The following is a 15,058-nucleotide window of genomic DNA, read 5'->3' as shown; positions in this document are numbered from 1 at the left end:
GTCATCCAAGAGAGAGAGACAGATACAGGCAAAAATAACAAATATAGAGTAAACTGTTAAAGAAGAACCCTTGAATAAGGAAGACTGGATTCAAATTATGAAAGTTTAAGTTGAATTTAACAGTGCAACACACAAAAAGGGGGTTACAGAAAAAAAGGCTCCTCGAGGAGCTCTATCAATAGATTTGATTTTGATTTGATTCATTTAGCACATAGTTAATTACATTATCCATAAAAGATAAAACAAACAAGAAAAAAAGAAAAAACTCAAAAACAAACGAACAGCAAAAGGACATTATGCACAGCGGACATGCAAGGAGGTCAGAAAAAAAAACCCTCATAATAGGGTTCTTATACATTTTTTAATGTTCATTTTTTCCCCACTGATACAGATAACATCATAACATTCTTTTTTTTTTTTGGTTTACTGCTGAGGAATGAACACTATATTTTATATCCACATGATACTTCCCTAGCCTGTCCCTCCTGTCCTTGTACTACCAATATAATTGTCTCCCCCTGCCATCCTCAGTAAATCAGAGGCCAACTAAGGGAAGTATGCGAGACATACAAAAGACAGGAAACACAAACACTATCTATATGAGTTAAAACATCTGCACCCCAGTATAATCATAATTTTTATAACATCAACAAGCTGAAAAAGTAATAATAATAAAGGGAAGAAATGTAAAATACAACATAGTGTATGGAGATGGGAGTAAAAGTCCGTATTTAATCAAAGGGTGAGCCCAGAAACATAAAAAGGATCCATTATTACACTTGTTACAACATAACTATCAATATGAGAGTAAAAATCCAAGTAAACCAGGAGACCGTACGGTTTTAATGATGGTACGGTTTTAATGATGAGACATCATTAAAACCATAACAAATATCACAAAGAGCCATACAGCCACTTGTCAATTGCTCTCTCATTGGCTAACGCATCCTTTTGCCAATCCACATGCCACCTGAGGTTAGCAATGACCTGGCTGTAGTTTGTACCCAAACTGTTCTGCCAGTCAGCGAATGATTTTTTATTATAGAGGTGGACAATTGTGGAGACTCTTGGATAGTCTACGATGCTACGCAACAGCTTGTCCAGACGCGCCTGCACATCTGGGAATTTGAGCACTACATTATGAAGTTCGTCTTTATCCAGTGTTATATCTGTAAAAAAATAAAAAAGTACATCAAATCAAAGAAAGACAGAGCTTTGTGTTTCTTCTTCAAACCAGATAGAGGTCGAAGTTGAAGTTTAATTTCTGAAGCTAGGAACTCACCAAAAAGCTGTGGGGGGACACTCTGGCCATCTGCATAGGCAATATATTTCCACCGGCCACGTCTAAGCATGTACGTGGAGGCATTGACATTACAACCATGATATTCACTCAGAACCCAGTCTGGACGTTGCTTCTTGGAAAAAGCTCTGGCCTTAGATAGCAGAGGAACGAGCGAGTGGCCACTGACAGGACCTGCTGCTGAAACACCAGCAACGTCTGCAAAGCACACAAATCAAGTTAAAATCTGATCTAATACTGAGGTATAATCTTTAATTTGATCCTATGTTTTCTGTCTACTTCCTTACCCAGCACAGTGGGATAGAGATCAACCAAAGACGCAAGCTGGTTGACCTGCAGGCCAGACGTCAGGCCAGGTCCCATGATCAGCAGGGGAACGTGGGAACTGCCTTCAAACATTGACATCTTGTAGAACTGCCGGTGCTCCATGGCTAGCTCGCCGTGGTCAGCCGTGAAGATCACAACAGTGTTGTTGAGCAGGCCAGTCTCTCTCAGAGCTGAAATCACCTGGCCTGTTGAGGCAGACGGTGTAGACACAGAGTAAGCATGGAGGCTGTGTTGGATATTTACCTAATTCAGTTGATAGTAGTGACAGGATAAAGTGGAGGTAAACAGGATCTAACTGCTAAAAGAGGTACTTTTGTATAGGCTTTAATATGCCTTTGATTTTTCAAGTTAAAATGTAAATAAATGAATGGGAAACAGAAAGCATCTAACAGTAATGTTCCTCATGCTGATGTAGAGAGTGGAGTGCATTGTTTCTCTCGATTATTTAAATAAAAGGATAATCCCTGCCATTAGAGCATAGAGGAAATAGTTCTCATACTTTTGTGTTCTAGCCTTTATTTATGCAGGGAAGCTGCAATGAGAGCAATTCAAGTGAAGGCAGCCAAATGTTCTAACATGCACTGCACTGAATCAGCAGTAATACTGCTGAAGAAATTCAGTGTTCACTGTAAATTTGATATATTAGTATTCTTAATAAGCCCAAAATGCTATGCTACACTTTATTTTATAGTGAGAGTGGACAGAGTCTCTCTCTCTAAGACTACTTTACTGTTGTGCTCATACTTGTAATCCATGTTGGGATCCTTTGGGATATTTGGGTATATGAAGTACTAATCCTTAGTCAGTAGATGGCGATGTGCACACCTTCCCAGCACAGAAGTAGAGAAATGCACTGCAGTGAACAGGGTCAGCAGGAAAACATATAAAAGGCCTGCCTCAAAAAAATCAATATCTGTTTAAGTTTACTGTATATTATTATATATAGTTTACTGTATATTATTATAGAACTTCTGTATTCCTACAGGAAAGCCCAATTGTGCGAAGCACTGTATTGTGCTGCAGATCAGCTGTTTCAGCAGCACAGCCACAAAAACACAAGCACACAAACCATCTCTAAAATCTTTAGAAACGTTTGATTTCAGTCTGGGTCTGCAGCTTTTTCACCTAAACAGCTGATCTGCTGCATAATACAATGAAGTTGGAATTTCCATGGTTAGTGCAAAAGTGGTGAAAACGTTCTTAATATAGTGTATACTTAAACAGATATTGTTGTTGTTATGTTTTTCTGCTGACCCTGTCCACAGCTGTGCATAGCTCTGCTTCTGTGCCAGGATCCCTGTCTCTTTCCCCAAAGTGTGAGAAGAAGTGTAGGTAACACACTATCTATGGATAAGTACCTCATACAACAACACTTCAAAATACTCAAACTATCCCTTCGGTGACTCATGAATGGTGACTCATCTTTTTTGCTCAACAGTACATGTTTGGATCTGTGAACCTGAACAAACTCCTAATTGCAGGTTTGATCCGATTCATCTTGGCAACAGAGGTCGGTTTGAATTCGAGCCATCTTTATGAGTTAAGCCCTGTGAATTACTGCTGTCAACTAACCCAGCATTGCATCGGCTTCAGCACACATAGCATAATAGAAGGCCCTTATGCTTCTGACTTCCTCCTCAGTGAAATCACCACTGCAGTTTTTGGTGAAGGTGGAGTAGTAGTCAACAGGGTGCATGGCAGCCATAGGCAGCCATTTAGGAACAGTGATGAGCTCAGAAGACACCTGTGTGTGTAAAACAAGAACTTTCAATTCTGTAGTGATTTATAGAAAAGCATAAAATGTAGAAGACATAGGAGTAGTATAGAAAATGCCTTTTTCAGCCAGTACGGTGATGTAAGGAAGGTGGATCCTCCTGCGGTGGGCCCCAGGGATTCAGTTTTATAGGGATGAGGTAGATTGAGGCCAAGATAAAGAGCGAACGGCTGCTGTGAGGATGCAGCTCTCTGGTGGATCCACTGTGCAGCCTTGTCTGTGTTTTCCCAGTCCTTTCTCATGATCCTTACTGTTGACATGTTACCAACAAGTTGCGTAACAGGCCGGCCCTCTTGGCGCAGGAGGAACTGAACATCTCGTGTCCAGGCCTCGATCCGATTACTGCAGAAGTTGCACAAACACAAAGAAATGCCAAAAAGATGCAAGCAGAGGCACAGAAACTGGGAAGTGGAAAGAAACACGTGAGGACATGCATCCAAAAAAATGATTCACACTGTTCTGGAAAATAGCTGCCCACGCACACAGTGTGTTGGTGCTTGTTATTAATAGAGTAGCTCACCAAGAATTCTTTTGTGTATATGAGGTGTGCATGTGTTATATTGATCTCAGTTTGGAGAATGAAAGGCCTAACAGGGTCTGTCTACCTGACAGAGTGGCTCCCTGAGGTGTAGTCCAGCTTGCCCATCATCTTGGTCACATATCCATTCGCCTCCAGCAAATCCATCCACGTTGTTGCATTCGCATGGAGGCACTTGTAGTTGTTCCACGACTGAGTGAGGTGAACAAACTGACCGCTCCACATTGCTGAGAACAAATTGAAACAACTGAAATACATTTATTATTACACCTGTGTTGCCATCTTAATTGCGACAGTCTCTTTCCGGTTGGAGTTTAAAAGGAAGTGGTTCCCTTTTGGTGGGTGACTTACCAGCTCTCGAGGGGCAGCAGATGGGTGAGTTGGTGTAAGCGTTTAGGAATGTGGTACCAAGCTCCCTGAGGTAGTTTACATATGGCAGCTTCACAACTTTGCTGCCGGGATCAAAAGTCAATCGGCCGTCCTGCAGAAAGTGGAAAACATTTAGAAGCAAAGCCATGTGACAAATACAGCACATCTGTACGGTGTTTGATTCTGTCCTCTCAGAGTGATGTATCCTAAATCTACAGTAGTGAAGCACTGTTGACTTCATACTTAATTCATACTTACAAATGCATCAGTCATCACCATCACTATGTTGGGTCTGCTTCCATTTTGGCCCAAACTTTGACCATAAGTTTGAAACAGGAAAATCAAAGGCAACAGTTTCATCTTCATGACAGCACCTCTTTCATATTTCCTCTGGCAGAAAGAGGAGACGTGTCAGGAGTGGATGAGACAATCAGACAGTGTTCCCCTTGGACTGCGAGCGACGGTTCTATTTCTAAGGCTGGACATAAAAACATCCCGGTTACGCTTTCAAAATAAGAGTTTGCTTGTATAAAAATGAATCAGGCCAGCTGTGCAGATTGAAAGCGGAAACGACATTTACCTTTTAAACACACACCTCTATTTAAATCCCTGTAATAATTGTCACCAATTACTCCAGAAATTACTTTTTAAAAAGTGTTTAAAAGGGGGATACACACGTTTTTTAACATGTAATGAGCAATTAAAAACTATAGAGGGCAGCAGTCACCTTTTACAAAACATCTAGGCTGCACAAATTTGGTTATGTGACACTTATGATCATAACTACATACAGTATATGTGTATGAAACATAAATGAAACACGTAACTGATCTCAAACGATGCACGTTAAATTATAAATTATAGCAGGCGGCATGACATGATTCTTAATTAGCTGGTTTTAATCAAACACCATCTAATAGACCTTTTTTTTCTAAGTAGGCTTTTTGCCCTGAAACAGGCGGGTGACCGCAGGTGTTTCCAATGATACTAATTAATGCTCCGTTCCGTTTATTGCAGCAGAGACTTTCCAGTGAGGCAACACCCTGACTCTGTTTGACCTGAATGGGACTGACCTTAATTAGCATCATTGGTTACACCTGTTTTAACCCACTGTGTCATGTCAAAATAGATGCTTTTGTGTGTGTGTGTGGAAAAATAAAAGTCTTTTCCACTCATATGTGACCCAAAAACTTTTAACCTGGAGCCATAGACCTCCACGGATACAGATGTTACACACCTGCTTCCATGCTCAACACAGACTAACTGCATTTCTGAACTTGATGTGTGGCACCTTGTAAATAATCACAATGTAATGCAGAACTGGAAATTTTGCAACTGTAATGCGCATGAGTCACGCTCGGCGCTTATTCAACAGGTGATACTGCAGCCTCATTGTTGGGATGCTCGGTGGCCACCAGGTGGCGTTTTGAGCCTTTTCGAGAGTTGTTTTTCTGTAAACGTGAGTGCAACACAATGAGAAATCCCAACAACCCCCCACCTCCTCCTCCTCCTTATTATGTGCATGGATCCTCTTAATCTTAACACAAAAACAACATATGTTATGGGTGAATGTATAGGAAGCTTGGCTGCAAGGCTGCTCACCTGATCCCATGTTGAATCAAAGGTTTATAGTATAGTATCCAGCAATGGATGGTGGTGTGTGCTGCAGAATGCATGCAACATTATTTTCTGTGGGTTGCACATGGATGTAAAGAGCCTGTGTAACAATTATGTCACAGATTAACATGCATGTGTTTAGAAATAAGGCTGAAACCTGTATGTATGAATAATTACTACATATTCACATATAGTTATGAGTGCAATGCATGTTCCTTGTATCTTTATCTGTGTTAAAAGTGTGGGAATAAGTCGTTTAATAAATGCATTAATGTCTTTAACATCTCACAAATCATCGCTTATAAAAGCATGATGCTGAACATTTCTTTGTGCAGTCTTTCAGCTGTTTGACCAAACTTGTCATCTGGCTCGGTGCCAACCACTGACTTGCCTTGTTCCAGAAAGGCGGAAGGAGGGGGCTGTGAAAAAAAAAAAAAAAAAAGAAAAAGCCCTTGCGCATGCTCAGAGGGTTGTTTTTCACACAGCCTGTCGCTTAAAGTGAGCTGAGCTACGGGGGTTTCCTTGTCTTTGGACTGGAGACCAACTAGCAGAGAGAGAGTGTGAGAGAGGCGGACGATAACAGCATCCTTTGCTGTTATTCAGCCATCAACGCATCTCCAATGAACTGCCCGCAAAGAAAGCACTGATCGTGCCCTACCTGCTTTTTATGCAGGGCAGAGATACAGATCAGGAAAAAAAAAAAGAAGAAGCATCTCTTTTTTTCATATGAGATTATTTTTTCACAGACTTTTTATTTCAAGGTCTCTGTAAAAGCCTCTTCTCTTTTCCACCATGGTGCTAGGAAAGGTAAAGAGCTTCACAGTGAGCTACGACTGTCTCAATGACAGCAACGTCCCCGTGTTCTCCAGCGGGGACTGCGTCTCAGGGAGGGTGGTCATCGAAGTCACCGGAGAGATCCGCGTGAAATCTCTCAAAATCCACGCCAAGGGATTTGCAAAAGTTCGTTGGACTGAATCGAGAAACGCTGGATCCAACACTGCCTACACGCAAAACTACACAGAAGAAGTGGAATATCTAAATCACAAAGATATCTTAATTGGACACGAGAGAGGTAAGAGTTGTTTTTATTCTAAAGGGAATAAAGTTTTTTTTAGAAAGATGCTCTATGTGCTGGTTTTGGGGGATGCTTGTTAGAAATAGTGATAATAATAATAATAGAGATAGAAACTTAAATATTGTGTTAGTTTTTCATGACACTGGCTCCATCCTTACTTGTTTGTGTCAAGGTGTCAGAATGAATGACAGCAGCTGAGGGCAAACTGTTTTTTAACACCATTTCACGCCTTAAACGAGCATTAAACTCATTTTTGGACACACAGCGCGATAGAGTGATAACTCAAGGATCACGTCCGTGCGTTTTCACCGCAAAAAAACGCATCATATTGCGTGTTTTTTATCCCCCTTTTGTAGCTTTTCTTAAGTTTCCACCCCATTGTTCAAAGCGGTTCAATCCTGTTCAGAAAACTGGACCTGGGGAGGGGCGGGGCTTAACGCTAAAGTCGCCCGCGTGTGCGATTGGCTGAGGTGCTCATGTGTGGGCAATGACGTCACCGCCCATTGCAGAGAGTGTGACAAGACAATCCTGCAACTTTTTAATTAATTAAAGAAAAAAAAAGCTGCAAAAGTCTTTCAAAAAAAAAACAAGAGGCACTTTTAGTTTGATTTTTAAACACTGCATCTTCTATTAAAATATATTTTTATTTTGCATTTGTCCTGAATTTATGGCTTTATTCATCAATATCTTTTGTGCTTGAATGCTTTTTGATAATGCATTTTAAGTTGCATTCAAAGGGCTTGGTCTCTTGTTGAATGCACAAACAGTTTCCAGTCCAGCCTGCAGCAGTTTGCAGAAGAACTGGTTTTTATAGCGAGCTGTCACTCCTTTTTTTTTTTAAAGGCAGGGAATTTGTTTAGTTGCATTGCAGAGCTGCACTTGTGCATACATGATTCACCTATAATACTTATAAAAAAAATGATTCTCGGTCGGTCTGAGCAGGCTTTTTGCCCGTGCCTGGGTTAAGTGTGACTGCGGCGTCGCTCCGTGAATGCCTAATGAGAGCAGAGGAGCTCGCTGCTGGGGAAGCTGCTCGCACCGGTTTAGGCCGGTCTCCTCCTGCTGGAGTCTGCCCGTTTGACTGACAGCTCCGCACTTGTTTACCACACGGCTGCTGCTGCTGCTGCTCGGGGGAGGGAGTGCTGAGCTGGCAGGAGCAAACACACCCGGCTTGCTCTTCCTGATGTTTTAAAATAAAGAATAATATTTTTTTTATATTTAAATATATAAATTGCGAGCGGTTAATCGGTGCGAAAGTGTCCCCTGAAATTATTTTTTTAATCCTAGACGAATAAGAAATAAAGCCCCTGTTATAGTAATAGTTCCCCCCCATCATAGCTCATGTATTTCTTATCATATTTATATTATAGTTGTTTTGTTCATACATCCTCCTCGCTCATACTAGTCTGCTGCTTCTCTCTCTCTTTCTCTCTCAATACAAATATTATTAACAGACAGATATGATAGTAAAAATCCCTTCTATTCTCTTTTTTCTCCCCTACCCTGTGTTTTTTTTTTTCTTCTTTATTTTTTTCTGGTATGACTTTCAGATGCCTTCGTAGAGCATTTTACCCAGGTATGGTATACATGTGTTTGGAATCTTGTCCTCCTTGTTTTTCAGACGATGACAACTCCGAGGAAGGACTCACCACTATCCATTCAGGAAGACATGAGTATGCATTCAGCCTTGAGCTTCCACAGACGTAAGTGTCTCCACGCGGTGCTCGAGTCAGACGTTACACAGGCTTTAAACAGTCACTATAACCTCCTTTCTCTTCTTCTCTGCAGACCTCTGGCTACCTCTTTCGAAGGGAAGCACGGCAGTGTGCGCTATTGGGTAAAGGCAGAACTCCACAGGCCATGGCTCCTGCCCATGAAGACCAAGAAGGAATTTACAGTCTTTGAGCACATCGACATCAACACTCCATTATTGCTGGTGAGTTGTCGGAAAGGTGGCGTTGTGCGAATGGAAAGATAAACACTGAACGCCAAAGTCAAAGTGAAAATGTCATCCAGATTTGCTGTAACAGAGTAACACATACTTATTAACCCTTAAACACATCACCTAATTAACCCTTCATTTGTCTTCAGTCACCACAGGCCGGCACGAAAGACAAGACACTTTGCTGTTGGTTCTGCACCTCAGGTCCTATTTCCCTAAGTGCCAAAATTGAAAGGAAGGGATACACCCCAGGTGAGAATAAGCCATCGATTCATCTTGTTAGTTATCTGTTAACCAGACATGTTTCAGTTCAATGCATTGACTATTAATTACACACTTGGATTAAAAAAAGATGATAACCGCTCGTCTCGCCCCTCTTGAACTCTCTCCAGGAGAGTCGATCCAGATCTTTGCAGAGATCGAGAACTGCTCGTCCCGCATGGTGGTGCCAAAGGCAGCCATCTACCAGACCCAGACCTTCTATGCCAAAGGGAAGATGAAGGAGGTCAAGCAGCTGGTGGCCAACCTGCGGGGAGAGTCCCTGTCCTCGGGCAAAACGGAGACCTGGAGTGGCAAGATGCTGAAGATCCCACCTGTCTCCCCATCAATCCTGGACTGCAGCATCATCAGAGTGGAGTACTCCCTCATGGTGAGTACAGTCCTATTCTTATTTACATTTAGCTTAGATGTCTTCCCTTTTTGTTTGCTTCTGGCATGTGTTTCTGCCTTCATTATAGTCACCTCTCGTCCTTATTATCATCTTTACTCCGCATCTCTATCAATAATTAATAATTAAATCAATATTTCCTAGTAAGCCAGTAACTCTCCTGGTAAAGGACCTGGCTGACTCAGCTAGTGTTGCCAAATCCGGGCCTTGGATTGCACCAGGTGTTCTCTCCACCTGCTGCTAAGAGCATTAGCTCAGAATATCTTTAGTAGGAGCTGCCTTGAGGGTGCTAATGACCTCTTTACCTTGCGGACAGACAGACATCAGGTGAGGGCTCTACCTCGCATAAGCAGCCGACCTCAAGATGTTGACCCACATTTTGCTGAACGACTGCACAGCACCATTTAGCCCCCGACATGCATGCTTTTTATCTTATAGAGGATTAAAACGCCGCGTCGTTTCATGCTCAAAGCTCTGAATCCATTAATTTATCCACATTGCTGCACATTTATTCCACCTCCAAGCACGGCTTGCATATTCTGACCCGTTGTGGTGGCCTCGTGTATCTGTTCAGGTGTACGTGGACATACCCGGGGCGATAAACCTGTCCTTGAACCTGCCCCTGGTCATCGGAACCATCCCTCTCCACCCCTTCGGCTCCCGCACGTCCAGCGTCAGCAGCCAGTGCAGCATGAGCTGGCTGGGCATGGGTCTGCCTGAGAGGCCTGAAGGTAAGTCGGATCTTGCGTTTATGACTCCGATTTATGATTCTATTTTGAGTGTAATCCCCCTCGAATGCTAACATGTGGCTTGCTTTATCCCCTCAGCTCCTCCAAGCTATGCAGAAATTGTGACGGAAGAGCAGAGGCAGAGCAGCCTGGATGTGCCAGCTGCCCGTGAGGAGCTGGACGGACCTCTCTTCGCCTACATTCACGAGTTCCGCTTCCAGCCTCCTCCTCTGTACTCTGAGGTAAGCACCAGATGAAACGGAGCTTAAATGTTTTGTCCATTTATTTTACTGTTGCAGACGAAATTAAATCAGCTTTTGTTTTTCATTGAATAAACCCTCCTTTTTCTGGTCTCTTCCTCCACTCCAGATCGATCCTAACCCAGATCACGCCAGCCGCACTGAGGAGCGCAGGCTCGATGCCTGTCCATCACGCTGAAGGGTATTCCTGAAATCCCCCCGAGTGATTCGGGGAGCTCAAAGGAACCTGCTTGCAAGGCTCAGCTTTGTTTATTTTTCTCCAACAACAGCTCTCACATAGCGCTGTTGACATCAAGAGAAAAGTATCCAACCAACCAACCAACAAAGACTTGGACAAATACCCACAGTTGAGTTGGGTTGGACAAATCTGTTCCTGCCTTCCCTCAGCGAGAGAAACAGGAGTCACTAGTTTGGGGGTATCACTTCCTTCCTGTGTCAGTCTGCTGAGGGTTGGATACATACAGATGAACACATATTCAATCTGTATGAAAAAAACAACAAAAAACCCCACCAGTAGCCAGAGCCCTGCTGATAGTATTGACAATGACGAGGAAGAATCAGCAAGGCTCGGCCTGCCAAGCTCTTCTTTAACCCTTGATTCTTCTGTACTCATGGCACATATGGACATGGCTCATCACACAAAGGGCAGGACTAATCATGTCCAGATTTCAGCAGAATCACCTAAAGAAAAACGGGGACGAAGAGATTAAAAATAACAACAACAACAACAACAACGTTCTAACCATCATAATCTGTATGAATGAAAGCGTTCAGCGGCAGCGGTCAAAAACCGAGCAAAGACTAGGTCGTCCTGCCTCATTTTGGGATTTTTGTTTTGCACATTTTATTCTTTTTACTTGAGTTGTGTGGCTCCGTTTAACGATAATTGAAAAATCACTAATAGTTTGGTTTCAGCCTTGTAACGCGCCAGACTAAGAATATGAGACTGCAGGCTTAACTTTCATCTGCATAACTTTTGTGCAACGCTGAGAACAGGATATGATTTTTTTTTTTTTTTTTTTTTTTTTTTTTGGAAAAAAAGACTGAAAAGGACGAGAACAATGCACTGAATTTGTTTTAAACTGTTCTAGAATTTTCTTTTTCTCCTTTTTTATGACATTTCCTCAGTGACTTATAACAACTAGACTGGACTTTTACTACAACTGCAGCACACTATCTCCATCTGGCTGGAAGCTCTTTAAGATGTTGCCTCCTCAGTTTGGATCCAAGTGTGGCTTCCCTCCTCTTTTTAGTTTCATTCTGTTCTTTTTAGTATTTAGCTCTAATCATAGACTAGTTTTTATCCTTTTTTTGTGTTGAGGTTGCTCTGGATTTGGACTAGGAGGGTTGCAGACCTGCATTTGCCACTCAAATTGTAGCTGAAGAGAAACGTGTGAGTCTGAGTATGTGTGATTGTGATCGTGTGTTTGAAACAGAGAGCGGTGGTACATTTGTGGAGGGACTGGTCTCATCCTTAATTGCCTGCAGCCCCTCTACTCCTAATCTCAGGGCAAGCCAGGCTTGCATAACTGCCCGAAAAAGCACTGTCTCAGGTGGTCTTCTCACTTGCCAAACGGTTGGAAAAAAAAAAAAAAGAAAAAAAAATTTCTGTTAAATTGCACTGTTAAAAATAGCGATTTTTATTTTGTAAAGAAAAAAAAAAGCTACCAAAACGAGAGAGACCTGCAGAGAAGCAAGGCAGCTTTCTGAGATTAATCACATTCCCTTTTTGTCCTGCTGCACTTGCCCAGTTCATCCAACAAACAGTTAGATTTTTTTTACCAGACCAGTGAAGCCAGAATGCTAACCAAAAAAAACAAAAAAAACAACAGAGGACACTGCTTCTGCTTTCAAGGAGCAAAGCCAGCACCAACAAAAAGCTGGAGACGTTGCTAAACCTCTGTTGAGACTGGTCAGAACAAGTAGTAGTAGTAGGTTGACATGAGTAATACATTGGTTTTCTAACTCATTCAACACAAAAAGGACCAGCTGCAACAGAGGTTTGACATAGTTAAGAAAAAAAAAGCAGCACTTTTTTGATAAGAAAACATGAAGGAGGAAAAAAAAAAATGGCATTCAACGGTGAAGGTCTGGAGGAAAAACCATTTGGTACTAACCGTGTTATACTAGAGGATTTTTCAGTAAAGCAGTGTTGTGTAGGACATAAAAGCATTATTTAATTAGTGGCTTTTTTTCTAAGTTTACATTTTAAACGTAGCTGACACCAGTTTGTGTGCAAGTGTGTGTGTGTGTGCGTGTGTGTGTGTGTGTGCACGCTCCTATCGAGATCCAGGTGCAACTGAATACACAGCTTTTGACAGTAATAGACAAAACCGCAGATTATTAAAGTGATCTTATCTTAGTGGCCTTGACACAGAAAAGACCTGATCATGATTTCTTCATCTTTCAGCGTCTATGTTAAAACTCTTGTTCTCCTTCGATACGTTCGTACACACCTGTGTTTTTTTTCTTTTTTAGACCTTTCCATGTTTATTCAAAAGGACAAAAAGGGAAGAGGTAAAAAAAATTTGGAAAAAAAAAAAAGTCCTTTAGAAGCAAGTGTTTAAAAAAAAAAAAAAAAAGACATCCTGGACAGGCCGCTCGATTGTGTTAATTTTCTGAAGGGTTGACTATAATGTTTTGTTTTCTCCATGTATTTCTGGGCATTGGTTTAGTTTGCTTTCTAGTTTAACAAGCAACCTTCCTGAGTTAGTCTCCCCCGACCTCTCCGGTCCCCCTCAGGCCTGGGGGTGGCAGCTGTTGATCAGCACCCTTCCCCCTCCTCCTCCGAGAAAAACATTTAGGTAACATTGGATAGAAGACGAACTGCAAACTCTTTTTCTACCTTCTCCTTCTTTTTTTTTGCAGTTCTTTGTTTGGATTTTTTTCTTAGGGAATCGAGCTACACGGTAATGAATAAGCTTACATATTTGTTTCAGGTTGGTCAATTCCATAGTCCATTTGCTTGGGCCTCAGAGTAGTCCAGTGTCAAAACTAAGCTAAACTCCTGACCTAATAAAAGGCAGGAGCTGAAATGTTCAGAGATAAAGAGACCCGGGAGACGGAATCTGAAACATTTTAGAAACAAAGTGCAATATCACTCACTGAATTTTCTTCATTCTCCATTTGTATGTTTTGTTTTTATCTTTTTTTTTTTTTTTTGTCCGTTAATCATGACGATGTATAGATATTCTATGAATATACTATGTTCTGAATGATTTAACCTTTTGTCTAGTTCTTCCTTTTTGATTTGAATAAACGTTTTGTTCTAAATTAATACTGACTTTGTTTGAATCTTTTTTTGCATCGATTGAACCCATCGATGTCAGCGCACCACATGAACTACACACTCTGAAGTACAAACCTTTAACACTTTCATTTCATTTGTCTGAGCACCGATCTCTTGACAGAATTACAACAAAACATCCTTCAACCTGAACAGCAAGTTTTACAATGAATGGCTGTAAATGATTAATCATAACCTGTTGCTTTACAGTTTGATTTGGGTCATGATAGTTTTAGATTAGAGGCACACAGGCTGCCACTCAGCTGGAGCCAGATTATCCTCTAAAAATTAGTGCAACACTGCCCCTGGAGGTGGTTTTAAAAAACTGCACCTGATCTTGCTGGGAGAAGGTTGCATGACAGTAAAGCATTAGAGTAAAGTAAATTCATTGAAAGATATACTTTACCTATATTCAAAGCGATTTTAGGGCATTTGTCAGACAGTCAACATTTCTATCCGTTATCATCCACAAAGCTGCTGCGACAAACACAGAAACACTCGGGCCTTTTCGTTCTGTTTGTGCATGTCCACACTGGTTGCTGACCAAAGTTTCCGGAGGTTAACTGGGGATTCCTCAGGGCGGAAGAAGAGAAGCAAAGCCAGTGAGAGAAAAAGCTGCATTTAAGTGCCACTTATGTGAGTTATGCAACTGCTCCAGGTCTGGGTGATTCACAGTGCAGAATAGTTTACTGTTACCTTATTATGTATTATATTATACTATAGGCTCATTTGCTTTTATTAATGGATAAAGTTCAAATTCATGGCCCCTAAATTCAGATGGTTTTGGAATCACTCAGCATATCTTTTAAACGCTGAACAGGTAGCCGATGACGATGCAGTGTGATCTTGTCGAGTCACAGCACCAGCTTCTCTAGGAAAGTCTCACTGTAACCTAATACGAGTTGAGGCCTGCAGGCCAAGTGAACCACAGTCACAGGTCGACATATAGCAAAACACATGATTTATTGATCAGTGCTGAATGATGCATGCACGAGAAGCGACGTGCCGGCCTGCAGCAGAGCAATGATGGAAGAGCTATCTTGGATGAAGGATTGGACGAAGGCTTAGTTTGTCATTGTAGCAGTACAAGTACAGTACAATCTATCAGCATGATACTCAAACGTACAAACACATTTCTTTTGCAATGTTCAAGCATCAAATAATGACTTGTGTTG

The 15,058-nt window shown here is 41.7% G+C and overlaps 2 protein-coding genes across 3 annotated transcripts; one reads left to right on the top strand and one right to left on the bottom strand.

Annotated features, from left to right (window-relative positions):
- Positions 1-421: 421 nt before the first annotated feature.
- arsk (arylsulfatase family, member K) lies at positions 422-5,241 on the bottom strand. Of its 2 annotated transcripts, XM_027273357.1 has the most exons (9): positions 4,889-5,241; positions 4,567-4,786; positions 4,291-4,420; positions 4,007-4,166; positions 3,461-3,743; positions 3,200-3,371; positions 1,588-1,812; positions 1,283-1,498; positions 422-1,169 (listed from the first exon to the last, which is right to left on the bottom strand). In XM_027273357.1, exons 2-9 carry the CDS (start codon positions 4,672-4,674, stop codon positions 895-897), a joined length of 1,569 nt encoding a protein of 522 aa, XP_027129158.1. In that variant the 5' UTR covers positions 4,675-4,786; positions 4,889-5,241; the 3' UTR covers positions 422-894. The 2 variants fall into 2 exon arrangements, with proteins under 2 accessions (XP_027129158.1, XP_010734056.3); XM_010735754.3 differs by lacking the exon at positions 4,889-5,241 and having other exon boundaries at positions 4,567-4,821.
- Positions 5,242-6,440: 1,199 nt separating this feature from the next.
- arrdc3a (arrestin domain containing 3a) lies at positions 6,441-13,124 on the top strand. Its single transcript, XM_010735745.3, has 8 exons — positions 6,441-6,997; positions 8,622-8,703; positions 8,789-8,936; positions 9,092-9,194; positions 9,335-9,591; positions 10,184-10,340; positions 10,437-10,579; positions 10,707-13,124. Exons 1-8 carry the CDS (start codon positions 6,718-6,720, stop codon positions 10,773-10,775), a joined length of 1,239 nt encoding a protein of 412 aa, XP_010734047.2. The 5' UTR covers positions 6,441-6,717; the 3' UTR covers positions 10,776-13,124.
- The last annotated feature ends 1,934 nt before the right edge of the window (positions 13,125-15,058 follow it).

This window comes from Larimichthys crocea, chromosome III (assembly GCF_000972845.2).
Source record: "Larimichthys crocea isolate SSNF chromosome III, L_crocea_2.0, whole genome shotgun sequence".
NCBI classification, from domain to species: domain Eukaryota; kingdom Metazoa; phylum Chordata; class Actinopteri; family Sciaenidae; genus Larimichthys; species Larimichthys crocea.
Note: the sequence above shows the minus strand (reverse complement) of the source record. Positions and strands in the feature narration are given on the sequence as shown.

Coding starts and splice junctions, on each gene's coding strand:
- arsk (XM_027273357.1), bottom strand. CDS start 4,674: ATGAAGATGAAACTGTTGCCTTTGATTTTCCTGTTTCAAACTTATGGT. Junction 4,167..4,290: donor CTGCTGCCCCTCGAGAGCTG/GTAAGTCACCCA, acceptor ATTTGTTCTCAG/CAATGTGGAGCGGTCAGTTT. Junction 3,744..4,006: donor TCAGGGAGCCACTCTGTCAG/GTAGACAGACCC, acceptor CAACTTCTGCAG/TAATCGGATCGAGGCCTGGA.
- arrdc3a (XM_010735745.3), top strand. CDS start 6,718: ATGGTGCTAGGAAAGGTAAAGAGCTTCACAGTGAGCTACGACTGTCTC. Junction 6,998..8,621: donor CTTAATTGGACACGAGAGAG/GTAAGAGTTGTT, acceptor CTTGTTTTTCAG/ACGATGACAACTCCGAGGAA. Junction 10,341..10,436: donor TCTGCCTGAGAGGCCTGAAG/GTAAGTCGGATC, acceptor TTATCCCCTCAG/CTCCTCCAAGCTATGCAGAA.